This window comes from Solanum dulcamara, chromosome 8 (genome assembly GCF_947179165.1).
Source record: "Solanum dulcamara chromosome 8, daSolDulc1.2, whole genome shotgun sequence".
Taxonomy (NCBI): domain Eukaryota; kingdom Viridiplantae; phylum Streptophyta; class Magnoliopsida; order Solanales; family Solanaceae; genus Solanum; species Solanum dulcamara.
In genome coordinates this window covers 40212879-40232719 of record NC_077244.1, presented here as the reverse complement: position 1 = coordinate 40232719, position 19841 = coordinate 40212879, and the positions used below count along the sequence as shown (strand labels likewise).

General features: G+C 36.7%; 1 protein-coding gene across 2 annotated transcripts; it reads right to left on the bottom strand.

The window, feature by feature from the left end:
* Window positions 1-14084: 14084 nt before the first annotated feature.
* Window positions 14085-17111, bottom strand: LOC129901243 (protein trichome birefringence-like 33). 2 transcript variants are annotated; one of them, XM_055976374.1, is made up of 7 exons: window positions 16833-17111; window positions 16405-16615; window positions 15653-15824; window positions 15360-15559; window positions 15103-15261; window positions 14880-15015; window positions 14085-14392 (listed from the first exon to the last, which is right to left on the bottom strand). In XM_055976374.1, exons 1-7 carry the CDS (start codon window positions 17011-17013, stop codon window positions 14348-14350), a joined length of 1104 nt encoding a protein of 367 aa, XP_055832349.1. In that variant the 5' UTR covers window positions 17014-17111; the 3' UTR covers window positions 14085-14347. The 2 variants fall into 2 exon arrangements, with proteins under 2 accessions (XP_055832349.1, XP_055832348.1); XM_055976373.1 differs by lacking the exon at window positions 14085-14392 and having other exon boundaries at window positions 14471-15015; window positions 16833-17110.
* Between the last annotated feature and the right edge of the window lie 2730 nt (window positions 17112-19841).

Here is a 19841-nt window from a genome sequence, read left to right as displayed (position 1 = left end):
AGCCCTCTGGTGGAGTGGAAAAAACCATGTCTAGCCCCATTAACGATAACGGAGTACCAATTGTTAGACATGATTCGCCAAATCATATCAATAAAGGTCTCACCGAAGCCCATCCTTCTCAGTACTAGACAAGTATAGGACCAGGAGACTCTATCATATGCTTTGGCCATGTCTAACTTGATAACCACGTTTTCGCCAATAACAGGCTTTCGGATATCGTGGATAATCTCCTGTGCTAGCATGATATTTTCGGAGATGCTTCTTCCTTTTACAAACCCGGACTGATTGAGAGAAATAAGACCGGGGAGAATTGGAGCAAGCCTGAGGCAAATGAGTTTTGATATGATCTTATTGGTGAAGTTACTGAGACTAATGGGTCTATAGTCAGAGAGTGTGTTGGGGTGATCTACCTTTGGGAGCAAGACCAAACAAGCATGAGAAAAGAACTTAGGCATAGCATACCCTCCGAAGAAAGAAGTAACCACTGCTAGTAGGTCCTCCGAAATAATCTCCCAGCAAGCTTGGAAGAATTTTCCATTCATACCGTCCGGACCAGCTGCAGAGTTAGGATTCATAGAGAAGACTACCTGTTTCAAATCTTCAATGGTAGGCGTGGCTTGAAGGCTTTCATTCTGAGCATCTGTGATCATTCTAGGAACGTAATTCAAGATGTTCTCCGGAATCCGAGATTCATCACTTGTGAATATTTTCTGAAAATGATCGCATGCTGCTCTAGCAATGTGTTCGTCGCCTTGAATACAATCCCCTTCTTCGTTGGTAACCTTGTGAATGAACAATCTCCTTCTCCTACCACGGATTAAAGCATGGAAATACTTGGTGTTAGCATCTCCATCCTTGAACCAATGTAGTTGAGTTTTTTGTTTGAGAATGTTCTCTTCAATTTTAAGAAATCTGATGTATTCGGCGTTGAGAGCATGCAATTGCATCCTGTTCTCTTCATTATTGGACACTAACATATTTTCTTCGGTACTTTTCACCAATTCTTCATATTCCTTAACCTTGGCAAAAATGTCGCCAAATTCCACTCGCGACCATTTGCTAAGGGTGGAGGAAAGCCTTTTCATTTTTTGGTGGAAGGACCACATTGGATTCCCAGTCAGGGGTCTGTCCCAACAGGACTCTACAGTTTCGAGAAAAGTAGGGTTATCCACCCAACAATTCAAGAATTTAAAATATTTAATAGCGGAATCCTGCCTAGCATTCATCTCTATTAGTAAAGGGTTATGGTCAGAACCAGTAGAGGGGAGATGGGTGACTGAAGTGTGAGGCATAGCGGCTAACCAATTATCGGACACCATAGCTCTATCGAGTCGCTTCCATATTCTTTTATGCATATCTCGTTGATTACACCAAGTGTAGTCTGAGCCATGATACCCCAAATCCGTTAGGCCACATGCTTCAATAACGCTTATAAACTCAAAGCTTTTTTGCATGTTGTAAGGGATTCCACCTAGTTTCTCAGTAATGGAGGTGATGACATTGAAGTCCCCAACTGTGCACCAAGGAACTGTGCACCAAAAATGATCCAAATAAACTCGAAGATCATCCCGAACTCTCAGATTCTCTGATGGGCACAATAGTTCTATCCTTACAAATTCTAGGTAAAGAACCTCAAAGGAAAAGATAATATCATGGAAGATTTCTATTCTAGACCAGACACATTTTCGAAGAGATTCACAGCAGGGTCGGATGGAAAACAACTTACACTGGCTATCAATCATTTGCAACCTCATGCAAAAGCATGGCGTATATTGATGGATGGAAGAAGGATATTCAAGCCTACCTTCAACCACTACATAATCATATGATGCGCGATGATATGTGCATTAACCACCTCCACCACGAAATTACCACTTACCCACAATAGTCAAAATTTACCACAAAGCTTTCTATCCAAGATTACCACCAAACTTCCTAGTCAAGTTTATTTCAAAACTTTTTAGACAAGTTTATCTTCACGTAGCTTGTCCACCTACTGGAATGTTGCCTACAAGTAGCTTATACACCTCCATGAAAGATACCAACAAGTGGCTTACACACCTACTTGAAGTCACCTACAAGTTACTTACCCACCAGCTTGCACATGTCATCACATGCCAACAACATGCTTTGTTTTTTATTTTCTTTTCGTAGGCTCCTTCTCATGTTAGGTGGGGCCGGTTTGAAATTTTTTTGATGTATTTTATTATATTAGATAAGAATAGTAAATTCAGATCATGATTTACTATTTTTAGATAGGATAGGGCTCATCTATTTTTAGAATAGTGTGTCGTGCAAGTTATGTTTTTAATTTCCATTTGGTTGTATTAGGCTACCTTCTCCTATAAAAGGAAGCCTAGGTCTTAGGTAGAGATCATCTCGGTCTTAACTTATCTTGGTCTCAACTTAGTTTTTTCTCTAAAGGTCTTAGAAATAGGATAGAAAAGTATTAACATCTAAGTCTTTAACAAGTCATAGAAAAATACTACTCTTTTGTACAAATACTTTGGTTATAAATAATATGATTCTTGGCTAAACCTCTCTCTTATTCTTCTCTCTTGGGGGGATGGATAGTTTGATCGAGTAGTTGGAGTAGTGGGGTAATTAAAAACTCGTCAAGTTTGTTTGTTGGGATTTCAATAGCTTTCTAAGTTTACCAATATCATCTTGATGCAACTATCATATTAAGTTTACCATCACACCGACTGTTGTAATTACAATACTCTTCTAAAGTATTAAGTATGTAAGTTGATAATGATAGAGTAGGAATTGTTCCCTGAGTCTTGGAGGGTGCATAGGCCAGGAGAGCCGCAAAAGTCCATGTTATGTCAGGAAAAGTTGTACCATCTATCATAATGTTTACTGGTTACCAGTAAGAGAGTTATTGTGGTTGGAATCTTGTAGAGTTTTGTTGGTGCTGCCTATATAAACGTGTATCGCCTATTAACTTATTGTAGTTGTCTTCTTACTATTCTTAGATAAAATATAATTCCTAACCGCCTACATCAAACTTGAAAGCTATTGGGGTCTCCAATCTCGCTTAGTTGTCCGGCAGTCTTCCTGTGCCCCTACTCACTTCCTACCTATTTGGTATGCTCATCCTTTCTCCAAGAATAAATAAGGATGTCAGTTATCAAAACAATGATGAATATGTCCAAATACTATTTGAACACCCTTTTCATTAGGTCCATAAAAGCCATAAGAGCCTTTGTTAATGTAAAAGACATAACCATAAATTAATAGTGACCATACTGAGTCCTTAAGGTTTTCTTCAGAATGTAACACTTTTTTTACCCTGAGCTGATGATAGCTGGATCTAAGGTCTATCTTAGAAAATAAACTAGCACCCTAAAGTTGGTTGAACAAGTCATAAATCTTAGGAATGGGATATTTATTCTTGATTATGACTTTGTTCATCTAACGGTAACTGATATACATCCTGAGAGAACCATCTTTCTTATGCACGAAGAGAATTGGAGCAGTCCATGAAGAGATGTTGGGTCTAATAAAACCATTACCTAGAAGGTCCTTTAATTGATCCTTTAACTCCTTAAACTCGACTGGAGCCATTTTGTAATAAGTAATTAAGATCAACTTAGTGTATGAATAAGGTTTACTCCAAAGTCAATCTCCTACTCGGGAGGGACTCTGGGAAGATCATTTGGGAACACTTTGGGAAGATCATTCACTACTAGACTGATTGGAGGGTTAGGGTTTTAGTTTAGAATCCTTAACAAAAACTAGATGGTAGATACAAACCATAGACATCATCTTTTTGGACTTAAGGTAAGAGACAAACCAACCTATAGGCGTTGAAGTACTACCTTCCATTATATGACTAGTTCATTAGGAAACTAGTACTTAATGACTTTGGTTTTATGGTCAATTGAGGCATAGAAAGAGTATAACCAGTTCATGTCAAGAATGATATCAAAATTAAGCATGTCTAATTCTACTTGATCAACTGTAGTGATTTTTTGAAAAATAAAGACTGGAATTTTTGTTTACCTGCATAGTTAAGACTAACTCACCAACATGAATAGAGACTAAGTATGACTATAATAGGATTTTGGGGCAAAATATGAAATTCAATGCAATATAAGGAGTGGTAAAGAAAAGTGTGGCCCCTGGGTCTAGTAATATATAAATATCAAGCTGAAAAACATGCAACATACCAGTGACTACATCAGGGGATCCCGTTGATCCTGTCGAGTCTGTAAAGCACAAAATTTGTTCTAGCGCTGACCTCCACCTGCACTAGATAAAGTTCTCTACTGATTCAGGAGACCTGCTAGAGCTGTCGAAGGGTTGGTCTAAGATTTCTGGCCAACAACATTGCCTTTTTGAGTTGAAAATAGTCATTCCATCAATTTATGACCTGACTTACCACACCTAAAGCGACCATCACTACCCTCTATACACTCTTCTATGTGGTTCTTACCATATTTCTTGCAAATTGAAAAAGTACGACCATTAGTAACACTGCCATGAGACTTAGAGCCTGGTGTCCTATCCGTGTTCTCCTACCTGAACATGGGTACTAGGGCACTAGCAAAGTATGGGGTTGGACCTGAAAACTTTTGATGGAACTGAGAGTAATTGCCACCACCCAATTTCTATAGAGAGTAGTTTACACTATCTATCCTAGCCCTCTTACTCTCCCTAGCACACTCCTTAACTTTCTCTTTCTCAATATGGTGGGATGAGGAATCAATATAGAGATGTCTCTTTCCTTGATCAACATCGCATTACTACACTCCTTTACCACTGACTCAGACACACTTGACACAAATTTACTCATGTGGGCCCTTGAATCAACCACCATTGATGGAGCATACTTGGAAAGGTGAGTGAATTTTAGAGAGGATTCCTTCATAGTCATATTCCCTTTCTTCTGATTTAGAAACTCTCGGATCTTGGCTTCCCTCAGCTCAAATGGAAAGAATCTATCAAGAAATGCGGTCACAAAATCATCCCAGTCCATTGAACTTGCATTAGCACCCTTATCCTTACTCCATTGCTTGTACCAAATCTGAGCAACTACCATCAACTGATATGTGGCTAAGTATGAACTCTCAATTAATGTGACATACATAATCTGTGTGACCTTGTAGATGTTATCAATAAACTCTTGCATATCCTCCTCCGCCTTAGACCCACGAAATTCAAGAGTGAATCCTAGACCCTTTTTGTTGTTATATTCCTATTCTAATTGATCAGAGTAGCAGTTTGTCGGTTGACTTGAGTGGTCATGGCCTGAGCTAGCACCCAAAAAGCAACCCTGAATTCAAATTGAGAGAATTGTGTGTTCAATGAATATGCTGGAACAGGTGGCGCTTGCTGGTTCTTATTACCATTTCTGTTCCCATTTATCCTTCCATAGGCTCTCTTGGGAGGCACTATTCTCTAAATGTATAGAGCACAAATTTGAACAGAATGAGGTTAAATAGAGTTAAACTCTATCACATGATTGAGAGTATGAAAGAAGGAAAGTATTTTCTAAAATTCCTCATATCCTCTAATTCATAAATATGGCGCATTTCACACTCATGAACAAGACTCTACTTAACGCGACTTTCAAACACCCTAGAACACTTGAGCATGATGCTCTGATACCCAGTTTGCCACAATTCAAGACCACTCCTTAGTCATAACACGATACTTAGAGCCACAAGTGACTTTAACATAATGCCCATGATTTGGTATAACACTATTATATATACACATAACAACTGAAAATAAAAGATGTGAAAGATAAATCTGAAATAGTATATTAACAATCAAATATTAAATAGATAATTATCTCAATACTCAATAAGTTGATAATAATTCTAACTGTTTGAAAGCCTTTACTAAGATGAGTTATTGGGAAAAGCACACAGCTAACTCTAATAGTTAAAAAAAATTGAAAGAAGATTTAAGCAAAATAAATATAAAGGGTTGTCCTCAGAATATAAGGACTCACCAAACTAGGCTTCTGAGCTGATATGGAAATGTACTAACTGTGGCCTGGATATTGAGCATATGAACCTATATTATGAAATAATATAGCGTGAAGAGTATGGGTTAAGTACTTTGAATGTACTAAGTATGTGAAACATGCATGATAAAACATATAACTTAACATGTTGAATCTGAAATATCGAATTGAAATAACATCAATTGATGCAATGACCAAGTAAAATAACATGCAACTAATAAGTAGTACAAATTAAATAAATAAATACACGTTCATGCAATAGCTCAAAGACTGGAGTGTGGGAGATAATAAATTCGACATATAACCATGTGAGCTAGACAAGGAGTTTCATGCTTAAACCCCATCGAAAAGGGACAAATATACCTTGCTAGGGTGTAAATATTGATCTAATCTAACATGGTACCACTAAGTTGATAATGTGTTCCTACAAGGGCTACACAAACATATGGTGGCACGTAGTTCTAAAACTTAGAAATTGTTACTAAAGGTCTCAGTGGACGCATACATGAGCCTTCATCCCTAAAATCCGCTCGGTGTTAAGTAACTTCCAAAGAAAACATGTTGATTAACTGATGATATAAATAAATAGAGAATATTGAATGGCACTGATAAAAGTTGATAATTTGAATAGCTCATGAATACTGAAAAAACTGACAACAACTAATAGACGCTTTCTCTAAAAGCATCTATACTCATGAGAAACTAATAATCTGAGATATGTAATAAAACATAACATGGTTTTGAGAAATGAATATCTATAAATTGAGGGTTCACAAAAATACTATTTAACGTACTATATTTATAAATGAAATCACGTGAACAAACTGCTCATGAAGAAGAATGGAAAAAGTAATGCAAAATCATGCTTACACATGAACCCTAAGTTGTAGAAATCATTAACCGAAAACAAGGTTTACTTTGGGACTCAATGGATGAAAGGGTACCCATTGATGATATCCACATACCGGGAATAAAGGACACTAGCTTAGATTCTTTGATTGAGACTTGAAAATGAATAACACTAGTTCTTGCTCGAGAGGAACCTTGAGCATACTGATTCTAGTTTCTGGGTGTTAGGCGTGATAGGGGAGGGTTAGGTTGACTAAATTATCTTAATCACACTTAGAATAGGCGGAAATGCCATAGTACATGGATTAAAAGAAGTGGAAAAGACCAAAAACAACTCTGAAGAAAACCTGTCATCAGGTGTAGGTTCCACGAGGCCATCTATGGTCTGTAGATTGATCTACAGGTCATAGATATCTTTGTGAAAATCAGGCAATATGTTTAAGTCTTTGAAGTTTCATCTACAAGGCACATTTACAATCTATAGTTCCTAATATGAGCCATAAATGTGAGTTTTAAATTCCAAGCTTCAGGACTTGTTTAACAAACTCGATCTACTATCTATAAATGGATTTACTATCTGTAAGTAGGTGTCACGATCCAAGCCTAGGGCCTAGAAGTGATACGGCGAATGAAGCATCCGGAGATACTTCACCTAAGCCTCTTAGCATTTTATTAAGCTTTTTATCGGTAATGATAAACAAATCAAGCGAAAACATAAAGGGATATTCGGACTAAGGGATTTTGCATTTCAATAAGAGTCAAATCATTTGAAAGATCATGCATTTATCCAAACATACCTTCTACTTTATAGACTTGATGAGGCTAAGACATGTCCCTAGTTCACCCTCATAATAAAAGAAGTACTAAAGGGAAATTCAATGTTTAGACATAGCATAAGCTAGAAGGTAAATAGGGGTGTTTTTCTTGAACCATGGGAACTCACCAAAAGTGGTAGCCTTCAACGATTAGCCATGGAGAGGAGAGTGTGGAGTGATGTCGGTCCCTACATGGTGTTATCATGTAGGCAAAAATATCCGTTAGTACTTTGAATATACTAAGTATGTGAGCATGTTATATGATAAAGAACATCAAGACATTTATAAGCAATATGCGTAAGTTAATGTATGCATGAGAAAATCATTAGATGAAACCTTAAACCTTCATTTTGTGGGAAGATGAACGTAACCGATATTTAAGACCATGCGAGCTAGTACATGGAATCCAACATAACCCCCTACGTTGGCACAGAAAGTCTACTTGTCGGATAGAACTCCGTCAACTTTAATCATTTTTTTAACTTTAACTTTAATGTCTAATTATGGATCCACTAGCCTGAATAGACTACAAGGGCTCCTATGTTGGTGCATAGTTAATGCAACATGAGACTTTACTTAAGGACCTTTTAGGTCGAGTCCCCATCTACATTCTACATTCAGTGCAAGGTCAATCCCACGGAATACATTTAAATATCATAATAGCATAAGCTTTATATAACTTAGACATCAACTCATCATTGGGTGGAATAGCTTATTAAAATATTTTATTTGATTCAAATGTGAGAATTTTCCTTTCACATTGAAACGTCTCTGTTACACCACGTACTTTGGTACCTTAGAACGCTTCTTAAGCTTTTTAAGTTCCTGGGAAGTCTACTAAGTTTCTTAAAAGTTATCATGCACGGATACACTACGACACTATCAAATGACTCTAAGGGAGGGAGAATGTGATACCTCATAGTAGAGAAGGTTGGAGATGGAGTCATAAGAATCCGGAAGGAATTGGAGCCCAAGTAACGAGTCATAGGACTCGATTTAACTACATAAGTTATAAATGTAAAAGTCTTATATACTTGAGCTACTGGAGGACATACCAAGCCTACATAGCACGGATTACATAGGCTCTTAAAATAAAGTGAGATGACAAACCTACGAAAGGGAGCAAAAACTAGTTTCCGAACTTATGAAAGCAAAGCAAGCAGGTGACAAGCAGGTGACAAGCAAGTAGGTGACACACCTAGGTGGGACCCACACTGCCACATGGCAGCATGTGACTGGCCGAATAAGTTGAGGTGGCACCCTAGGAGGCTGCCACGTGTCACCCTAGGGGGCTGCCACGTGGCACCTTCTAAAAAGGTGTATATATATGTATTATGGTACTCTTAACTTGTTCATTATCCAAAAATCAGCCAAGGAAGTTGAGAGAAAACGTGAGAGAAAGAGAGAAAGCTAGGCAGCCACGGATTGAAGAACCCGTTTTTAAAGAGGACTGCTGTTACTAATACTATCATAACCCCTTCTGTATAGCTCCGTTTCAAGTGATTCAAGATGTTTTGGAAAGATATTTCATAGGGATATAACTTTTATTTAGACTCTACAATCCAGTTTTTCTTTTATCAGCTCGAAAAAGGGTGATGAAGTATGGGGTAGGTGCTGCCCAGATTTCGTTTTGGAAATCCTACACAGACTGCTGTTGGTATTTTGGGCATATCTCTTTATACAAAATTGTTGTAGGGATGATTCGAAATGTTATACGACCTTGAGACACATGTATACAACTTTCCTTGAGTCCACAAATCCTATTTCCGTCAATTACCCCTTCGAAACTAAGAGACAATACGAGACAGTAAGCTGCGCAGAATTCACGTTTTGACAACTTTGGCGAGTTTTGGCCAATTTCGGGTAAGGTAAGGTTTATCCTTTCAATTTGGAGTTTATGTTGTTTTTAAGAAGGGTATTATATGTCGTTTAAGTTGCTGGAAATGTAAAAACACGATAGAAATGTTTGACGTTAAAGACAATGTAAAATTGAAGTTGTCATAGTGGAACTGTAATCGAAATGAGGCGTTATGTGTATGGAGGTTGCTTCTGGTTGTGTGGTGCATGTTTCAGGGTCTAAATATGTTCAAAATAAGGTGGGGGAGCTGCTGGTTTCATCCACATTACCCTCCTCTCCGCACGATTAAAGGTTTTACGAAATAAAGGCTAAAGACCCTATTTTAATATCGTAATGTTAAGAAAGTTGTTTGGAGCCTATGTTGTATAATGTTGCCATGTTTTATGTGTATATGAGTTGCAGGTTATTGTTGTTGGTTGGCTGTAGTGATTAGGGATAGAATTGGGAATTCGGATAGGGTAAGTTATAGAGGAGATGCTGCCCGAATTCCGTTAACTTCTTAACTAGTTAATAAACTAGTCGAGACTAGTCGAGAAAGGAGAATAAGGAGTTGGTTCCTATGGGTGCTTGGTTGTGGATTTGGAAGATGGAAAGTTGAAGGTTACTAATATTAGTATTACCTTCGTGTTAAATAGGTTTAGAGGACGACGAGACATGCCAGGCTAAAAGCAGTCGACCAGAGGTATGTGAAGCTTTCTTTTGGCATGTTTTTGGCATAAGTATGTAAAGCTTATCTTCTTTTCTTTTGGCATGTCTTAGCCATAAGTGGTTGGTATATGTAATGTGGAGATAGTCCCATTCGTATAATCCTGAGCATGATTCATTAATTTTATTCACTTCTTGATGTTAGAACTCCCGCAATGGGTTGAGTTATGGTCTTGTAAGTCTTTTACGTGATAGAAAAGTAATACACATGAAGCCTACCCCTTCCTCTTCCTTGAAATGGCTTAATGTAAGTGAAATGATGTACGATATGAGTTAGAGATAGTTCCATTTACAGGCTCTGGATGTGACTCAGGACTTGTACTCACTCCTAAATGTTAAAGGCCTTAAAGTAGTTAAACTACGACCCTCGAGCCTTCTATAGGCTGAATAGTGATTGGATGTGTAAGCTCCTAAACCTGGGGGTTCTTGGGCATACTCTATGATAATGTTTGAGGGATATTGATATGCTGATGAGTCCTACATGTATGTATATGCATATTACATTATATATGGATCAGGCCGTCGTTCCTCGGTGTTGTTATATGATATGCATGTATACGGATCGGGCCGTCGTACCTCGGCACTATTATGCATTATACGGATCGGGCTATCGTACCTCGGCACTGTTATATGAGACACGGATTGGGTCGTCGTTCCTCGGCATCATCATGATATACGGATCGGGCCGTCGTACCTCGGCATTATCATTATTATAACATGATATATGGATCGGGCTGTCGTTCCTCGGCAGGTACTTACGTTATACATGGATCGGACTGTACGTTCCACAGCGCTAAAAGCATACATATGCCTATTATGATAGATGATGTTTTTGTACCATCGATCCCCTAGCGAGCCGGGTACAGGGTTGATGAGGGTAGACATGACTCTATTTTGCAAAGCGCAGGTATAATGCTTTATTAACTGTTATACTTGTATCCTGCATCCCAATTTCAGTGTTGTCTGAATTATGATGTTATATGCTTTATATACTCAGTACATGTATCCTACTGACCTTCCTTTCTTTGGGGGGCTGCGTTTCATGCCCGCAGGTGCAGACACAGGTTTTGGGAGTCTACTAGCTCAGGATTCCACCCAGCAAGTTAAAAGAAGCTCCATTGATTCGGAGCTGAGTTTTGGTAGCAAACCTCTGATGTATATATTTATTTATTCAAAGGTATGGTGGGGGCCTTGTCCCTCCATATGATATCGTCACTACTCTTAGAGTTTTGTAGACATATATGTGGGTTGTATGTGTAAGTTTTGTTTAGTTGGGTCTGCATGATGTATTATAGGTATATGTTATGGAAGTCGTGTCGGCTTTTGTGCCCTTTCGTGTTATGACACAAATGAAAGAGGCTACAGGTACATAAAATGCTATGACCCATTGGGATTCTCCTGTACATGATTATATTATTTGCAAACTGGTTTTGATTACACCTGATTTATATGCATACAGGGGTTCAGGCTGGACTGCAGTCACGGCCTATGGGGCTGGGTCGTGACAGTCTCTTTAGCTAAGAAGCCCTTTCATCATTCAATTATTTAATAATAAGACTCTCTTATCATAAACATTTACTTCATAACTCATTTGTAGTCAAAAGCTTTCATTTCAACTTCAATTTAACATAAGTCATAAACCTTCAAATGCATTTAAGGAATTATTGCATGCATGAGAGTGATGGAATTGCACCAAAATATACACACATTAAACAACCCACCATATATACTTCAAAACCACTTTTAAGCCTTCATATAGGTAGTTTAACAAATTATTCATTTCATAAAATTGAGAGTCAATATACATCAATACATGTAAATAAACTTAAAACATATCATAATCTATGCATTCTGAGTCATCATGTAAAAGCCCATGAGGATTCATCATTTGGAATTTGAAATATCAAGTTGGGAAAATAATTGGGCTCCATAGGTGAAAGTATACATGGATGAAACCCACTTACCTTGGGGGAACCAAATTCCTAATGAAAACTTGAGGAGGAATAGAGACTTGGAGAGATCTTGAGATAAAATCTTAATCTTGCCTTGGAATTCTTGGGAGAGCTTGAGAAGAGAAGATTTGTAAGTCTTGACCCTAAGTATGTAGAATGATTATTGGAAGGGCTTTAGATGGATGGATTCTACCCTCAAAATGACACTACTTTGAATTAAAATGCAGGAAAAGACCAAATTATCCCTTTTAAAATCTGACCAAAACTGGCTTCACGGGGACCCTTCACGGTCCTTGGTGTTCACCACGGTCTGTGGTGAGGTCTCATGGTAAGGTACTTGGAAAAATAATTAGAAAGGGACTGCATGTTAGTCTCTGAAGTTTCACTACGGAGCACCTTCACGGTTCATGAAGGGCACTACGGGCCATGAAAGGTGGTCGTGGTGCAGGTCCTGCAAGTGGACTTATAGAGTGTCCACCAAGAGGGCACGCCACGGTCCATGGAGGGTTCCACGATCCTTGGTGGTCGTCCGTGACCTTGCCTTAGGAAATTTCCTGAGAGTATTGGGGAGGGATCACCATGGAGGGCTTCACGGTCTGTGGTGCTCACCACGGCCCATGGTCCTCCATCGTGGTTCATCCCCTGCAAGTCTGAGTCTTTGATTCTCTATCACGGTTGCTTACTATAGTTCGTGATGCTTACCACCGTGCGTGATGGCTTCTGTGGTTAGCTCCTAGTATCAGTTTTCTGCATTTTCTGAGAATTCATCCTTTGTTCCTTGGTTTAGGACCTTTCACATTTCTGAAGTCTTACAGCAGGACTGGTAAAATTCAGGCTAAAATCCATACTTCTGAAGTTGATCTTTGGTTCTTAGATATTGCTTGTAAATCTTAAAATTTTGCAGACTTAAATTTCTTAGCTTCTGACGATCTGATCTGTACTTAGACCTTCTGGAGTTCTACACAATGTTACTTGCAAGACTACTTACAGTTGTCTATACATCTAGATGCAACAATTAGCCATAGTATTTACCACTGAAGTATGATGGCCCTGTTGTTGATTGGACTTCATAAACTTCAAAAGGTGCATCCATCTTCTATCTTTCAAAGTGTTAGCCTTTAATGAATGATCAGTATATGATACCAATTGTTAGTTTGGCTATGAACTAAGCACACAAAGAATCAGGTTCCTTGAGAAATTATGCAAGAAGATTAATTTTAGAATAATAAATCAATATAAGTATTTAACGTGGAAAACTCTTTTCTCAAACGAGTCAAAATCATGACCCACCTCTATAGGATTTTTCTACAACTTCCACTAAACTCCAGCCCAAACTTCTAGGTTACAACCGTTTTTGTAACACGAAAGGAATTGTTCCCAAAAATTGCAACCTTTACCATATCTTCTATTCTTCTTCAATGAGTTTACCCTATCAATGAAGTCTCTTACATATACAAAATAATACCTACTACAATCAACTAAAAAGGTAATTAATATATTATTTTGGAACCAACACAAGAAACTAACAATTAAAACTTCAAAAACTATATGGATAAATTTGATAGGAAGAGATTCTTTCGTTGTAACAACATCTTCTTTTTCGAGACTCTTTCTGTAGAACTCTTCTCACTTTGACGTTTTTGTCTTTGAGTATGGTCCAACCTTAAAGTATAAATCGTGTTGTTTATATAGAAATACATAGCCGCCTTCCAGTTCTCAAATCCAATTTGGAATTCGTTCAAGTATCTCAATAACTCAATTCTAGTTTGACTTGATTTCTGCTTTCACGTGTCTGGCTTCTCCCATTTTCAAGTTAATTCAATGTCCATAATGTATGGTAACTTTCCCTATATAGAATTCTAATTTCTTTTCGAATTGAATTCTCACATATTACAATTCTCCAAAGAATCCCGATATACACGTGAAGCAACTTCATTTTGACAGTCTTTTGTTCTGTTCAGATGAACATGTTCTTTGATGAGTTCATCTAGCGGTGTTGCAAACTTCTTCATTTTTTCTTGGAGATCTGTGAGGGTCTGGTTCTTAAATCTTCAATCCTCATTCTTCAGTCCCTTCTTTATATATATTGTCTCTGATACATAACTTGTCAATCATCAGAACACCACATGATCTTGAATGTAGATTCAAAGATCATAATTCATAGTGATTCACCAATACATTTTTTAATTTACAATTTGACGGCGAAAATAATAGAGTTTCCATACAATTCCTTCTGGAGAAAAAAAAAAGGAAAAATGAGTGAATTTAAATAGGATACATTATGATGCTCTAATTCAGGAAAAAAATAATAGTGCTAAATAATTCTCTTTGCAATAATTCGTTTTCACATCTTTGCACAATTTTATCTTTCCAATCTTTGCAGAATCATTACATTTATATGGAGATCTTTCTTCTTTTTCTTCTTTTTTGACCAATTTTATGTGGGGGGAAATCACCCAAAAGAAGAAAGAAAATACTAGGTAACTATACTAGTAGTAGAACCAAATTGGGTTTGGTCAAGGATAGAAAAGTTTGGCGAATAAAAGCTCATTCCAGGTATCTTGAAGACCTGGCAAGCACCAATGTACACAATCAGCATAGCTAACTGGATTTGCTAATTGCTCTGCTGTTAATGGATTCCATTGCTTCTTGTAAATTGATGTGTGTGCATCTTTTCTATAACTCGATAGTTGTGTAATGTTGAGAAATGTAATAGGCACCTTTGATTTACGAAACACTTGTCCAATCACTTCCATTATGCTTTTTCTGCTATCTGATCCCCAGTAATTTGGATCCTCTATTATTTTTGTTTCATTGTAACAGTTCTTATTTGGTTCTCCTCCCCAGTCTATGCTCCTGCAAAAATTGAGATTAATATATTTTTATTTTATTCCCTCAATTTTAACATGAGAAATAATTTTTCAACAAAAATTTGAGTATTACTTTTGATGGGAAGGTGACATGCTGGTGAAAAAGACTCTGGTTTTCTTTGGATCCATGTTTTTTTTCACCCATCTCAGCATACTTTTCATTCCCATTCGATATGCATCCTCTGTCGATACCATTGCAATATCCTTCACTTCATCTTCAAAAGACCCTTGCCTGCATCAATTTCATTTCTCTATCATTATTAAATAGAAGAAAGAAAAAAAAAGTTAATTCGTATGCCCAAAAATAATATGAGAGGGATAGATAATTACAAAATCTTGAATTCCAGGCCAGTCATCCACCAAAGGTAAGTATTGAAAACGACTATATCAGCGCCTTTCCAATTCTTTCCGTGCTTATTGATTGAGCCTTTTCGGACTACTCTATCAGATATTCTATGTACAACTGCATCATCAGAATTTGATTCCAGAAGAAATGGTGCCCAGTAGAACTCAATCGTTGCGTTGTAATCCTGCAATATTTATTTAGTTCAAGCTAGGAAAACAATCAATAAATCGACCCAGCTAGTCATAAAATTTTATATGTAACTTTAAAATGACAGCACCTTAGCAGTGAAAACAGTGAGGGAACCAAAAGTTTCCATGGACTTGGCATTCTCAGGTATGAGTCTATGGAGAAGACAAACCATCGAAACATATTGTCCTCTGTTTAAGGAATCTCCCACGTATAACAGCCTCTTCCCACGAAGGGTTTCCAACATTAGTGTCGCATTGAAACTGCAATATTATGGAAATACTTAGTATAGCTAAATCATGGACATATTATGGAAATATCAAAATCGTTGCCTTCTAATCAGAATATAAAACAGAGAAATTTAAATTATTAAATTTCCTTGCTAATCATGGCTGGTAAGAGTTGTTGAACTACACAATAAACCAACATATCAAATAAAGACGAAGAGTACAATGTAGAAATTAGACAGTCAACCGCATTAACTAGCGATAATCATTTCTCAAAACCAAAAATAGCTAGCCGGTCGAGTCACTAGCAATCAACTCGCTCTTTATGTCACATGTCTGTAACGGATCCAGAACTTAGAGGCTATGTGTTATGTTGAATGTTTGGGTTCTAAAATACGTAAACACTATACGTAAGTGCTTATTTTTCACACTCATGTATTGTAATAGTAACTACGGAATGCTTAGATCTTACATCATCCTGACCCATCAGCTTGATCAAGTAAAAGAACTATATTGCTAGTGTCACTTATTTGTAACTGACTAATGTCCAATGATGTGTTGGTTGATGACAAATAGATACAAAATATGAGAAAAATAGAGTTGAAACTAAACGTGCCTTGGAAGAGAGCAGCCATGAGGTTGCCATCTCCATTGGCGATAATCTTTGTCTCGCCGGCCATGTTCTTGGCAAGTCAATTGTGGCTGTATGTAAGGACACTCCGCTTCCTCGTACAGTGGACGGCTATCATCACGAACCCACCTACCACTGAACACGTCGCAACCGTCCTCTGTCTCTCCAATGGCAAATGGCAACTTCTTGTTCTTCTCTACAAAAATTGTTCACAACATAGTCAACATCCTATTTTAATAAGCCTCAAGTTTTACTAGCAGCCTAATCCAAATGTAAAATCAATCATAAAAAGTGTAAAATTATTCATTACTCTCAGTCGATATAAGTTAGTAACTCTTTTGAATAATGTTAGTGCATTCAGATCGATACAAAAAAAAAAGGTATGGAATTTGATGAATGTATTAATTACTCACTAATTCTAGAGATTGAATTGAGAGGAGCAGATAGACTAGAATACTCAAGCTGGCTAAAAATGCAGCTGAAATCCTCACTATAAAGAATGGTGACGAAGACAATGAAGGCGAATAGAGTGAATAGAAAAGGAGAAAGCCGAGTCTTTCGGAGAATCGAAGAAGAAGAGGGAGGTGGCTTCATTGCTTTGAAGCCTTTGGCAGAGTGACTCTGTTTTTTGTTTTTTGTTTTTTGTTCTTCGTTTTAGTTAGGCAGTCTATAGCTGATTAAATACAGGAAACAATATCGGTTACGTTTGAAGGACCTTGACAAGAGGTTAATTTCCAGCAATTAAATACTATATTATTACTGTTTGATATCTTAATTTATTAAATTTGTTACTTACTACCATTCTCCTTATTATTATTATTATTATTATTCTGTTATCATCATTGTTATATATATTAGGATTGAAGGAAAATTGATAAAAGTAAAGGCGACTACCAAAACTGAGGAATAATATATGGGGTATACACTATTTAAGCAACGTAGTTAGTAGTTGAGTTCATTTTATATATTCAGTTTAGGTAATAATAATATGATTGAACCAAACACAAACAAGGGCAGCTATATTTCGCTAATAAAATAGCATTCGTTTTAAACCATGCATTGGTCTTTTGTCTTTTTTTAATTTTCTATGGTAACTACATTATTGTTTTCATAATTCTTGGTGTCACATATCCTTTTACATAACAATTTCTTAGGTGATGGTAAAATTGATGGTTAGTAATTTAATTATTGATGCACATTACCATCAAAATTTATGGCATTTGCATAACTTGGAGTGTTGTTCAAATTGTCTAATTTTTACTTTACAGCCTGATGGTTTGAGGTAAAGTAACGTGAGAATTTGATGGATGATAGGATATCCAAACAGCAATGATTTTCCCTTGGATTCTAAGTTAAGGGTAGAGGAGTGATGGGAAATCATTATCTACACTTTGTATTGCTAAATTTAAGAAATTTGGGAAAGCAAATAATCAAGTAGCAGCCTAGCTATGATTGCTTAAGAAAGGTTTTAGTTAGAGAGTGATTGAGTTTCTGGTAGCATTTCATATTCATTTTAGTTGGCAAGACAGTCTATCTCTACACTACAGAAATCTTTCACATGGAGCAGGTGATCCCCGTTGACAAACCAAGGTTTAATAGCTTTTTATTTTATTACGGAAAAATCACCTACAATAACTAAATAAGACTATATTATGACTGAATTCTTCAAATATCCCTTAAAGTTATCACTAACTTTTAATTAAACACTTCAAATAGGCCTTGTCCATTTTAAACTAGTATAGTAGGTAGGGGTGTACATGGACCGGGTTGGTTCAGATTTTTTACAAACCAAACCAAACCATTTGTGTCGGGTTATTAAATCTATAAACCAAACCAACCCAATAAAATTTGGGTTTTTCGATATCAATTTTTCTCGGGTTTTTCGGGGTTTTTCGGTTTTTTCGTTTTTTTTGGATTTTTTTGGGTTTCTCGGGTTTTTCATACTATCTAATAAAAAGCACAGAGCAGTACTTCTTAAAAAGAGTTCTAGTACAAAATATCAACATATAAGATGGAGGCAGAACACTGTTTGAAGTTTTAACTTTATAATATAACTTTTTAAGATGAACTTTTTTTGTATATTATTTAGATGAGCTTCTCAAATCCAAATCTAAATGTAAGAAAAAAAACAAAGAATATGAAAAAAATTCAAAAATATTTATAAATTACATTTTAATAAATATTTTTATGTATAACATAATTTAAAAGTAATATATCTATAATCGGGTTGGTTTGGGTTTGGTTTGACTTTTTTAGTTAAAACCAAACCAACCCTATAATGGTCGGATTTTTTTTCCAAACACCAAACCAAGTCAAACCAAACCACTAGTCGGTTTTTTTTTTCCGGTTTGGTTCGGTTTGTCGGTTTGGTGCGGTTTATCGGTTTGCCCTGTATAGCCCTAATAGTAGGGCTTCGCGATGTCATTTTTATACTTTTTTTTGATATGGCTAGGGATGGCAATGAGGCCCCGCATAACAATTTTTTTCATTTTCAACCCGCCCTCCCCATATAGACCCGCCCCGTACAAATTTTTCTTTTTTTTCTTTTTGAGTTTGATATGAAAAATAAAATTCATAATATTTTTTGCGCTAATTAACATCACAACAACTAATTAATTATTTCTAATTAGCATTTCAACAATTTTTTCTTAATTTCTAATTAACTCTAATTAACATTTGTCTAGTTTATTTTTTTTTTAAAAAAAGTTTATAGCTTTACAAAGATTTAATTTTCTTGGGATTCCTATTAGATACCTTAAACCCACAAGTCCACAACCCGTGCCACAACCCATTAATTTTGATAATAATTACTTCAATCCACCCCACATCCGCTCCACCCCGTATAACTCTAAACCTGCCTAGCCCAACCTAGCTCTAAACCTGCCCTGTATCCACCCTCCCCGCCCCATTGTCATTCCTAGGCAAAGTGAGTGGATATGGTCACTAAAGGTGCGTGAGAACTTATTATTAACCATTTTTTATTTTATTTTTATCTTCTTCTTTTCCATTTTTCAAGTCATTTACCTCCCACCATTTTTTCACGTTGAAACTCCTTTGGGGTCAATTTTCTGATTCATATCAGCTTTCAAGACAAATTTCTTTTCTTTTTATAATTTTTTTTCATTTTGGATCTTCTTCTTTCATTGTATTGTTTTTGTAGAGCTATCATCACTGCTTTTCACTTATTTTACCGGATAAATTGATATTAGCACTTATATTTTATACGCTCTCTCTCTTACTCTCCTTGCCCCCCACCCCCACCCCCGTCGTTCCCACAAAACAACATTAAACAACAAACAATACAAATTTAAAGTGGGAATAAGAAAAAAAATGTAAACATAAAGAAAGATGGTGAATTCACACTTTGATACGATTAATGAGCCCACCTTTTTCTAACTCAATTCACCTTTTTTTTTAATCAT

What these genes read in the sequence shown, in the direction of transcription:
- LOC129901243 (XM_055976373.1), bottom strand. Translation starts at nt 17,013, where the DNA reads ATGAAGCCACCTCCCTCTTCTTCTTCGATTCTCCGAAAGACTCGGCTT. An exon ending in CAATTCAATCTCTAGAATTA is followed by an intron (nt 16,616 to 16,832) that starts GTGAGTAATTAA and finishes CAATTTTTGTAG; the next exon opens with AGAAGAACAAGAAGTTGCCA. An exon ending in GGCCTGGAATTCAAGATTTT is followed by an intron (nt 15,262 to 15,359) that starts GTAATTATCTAT and finishes AAATTGATGCAG; the next exon opens with GCAAGGGTCTTTTGAAGATG.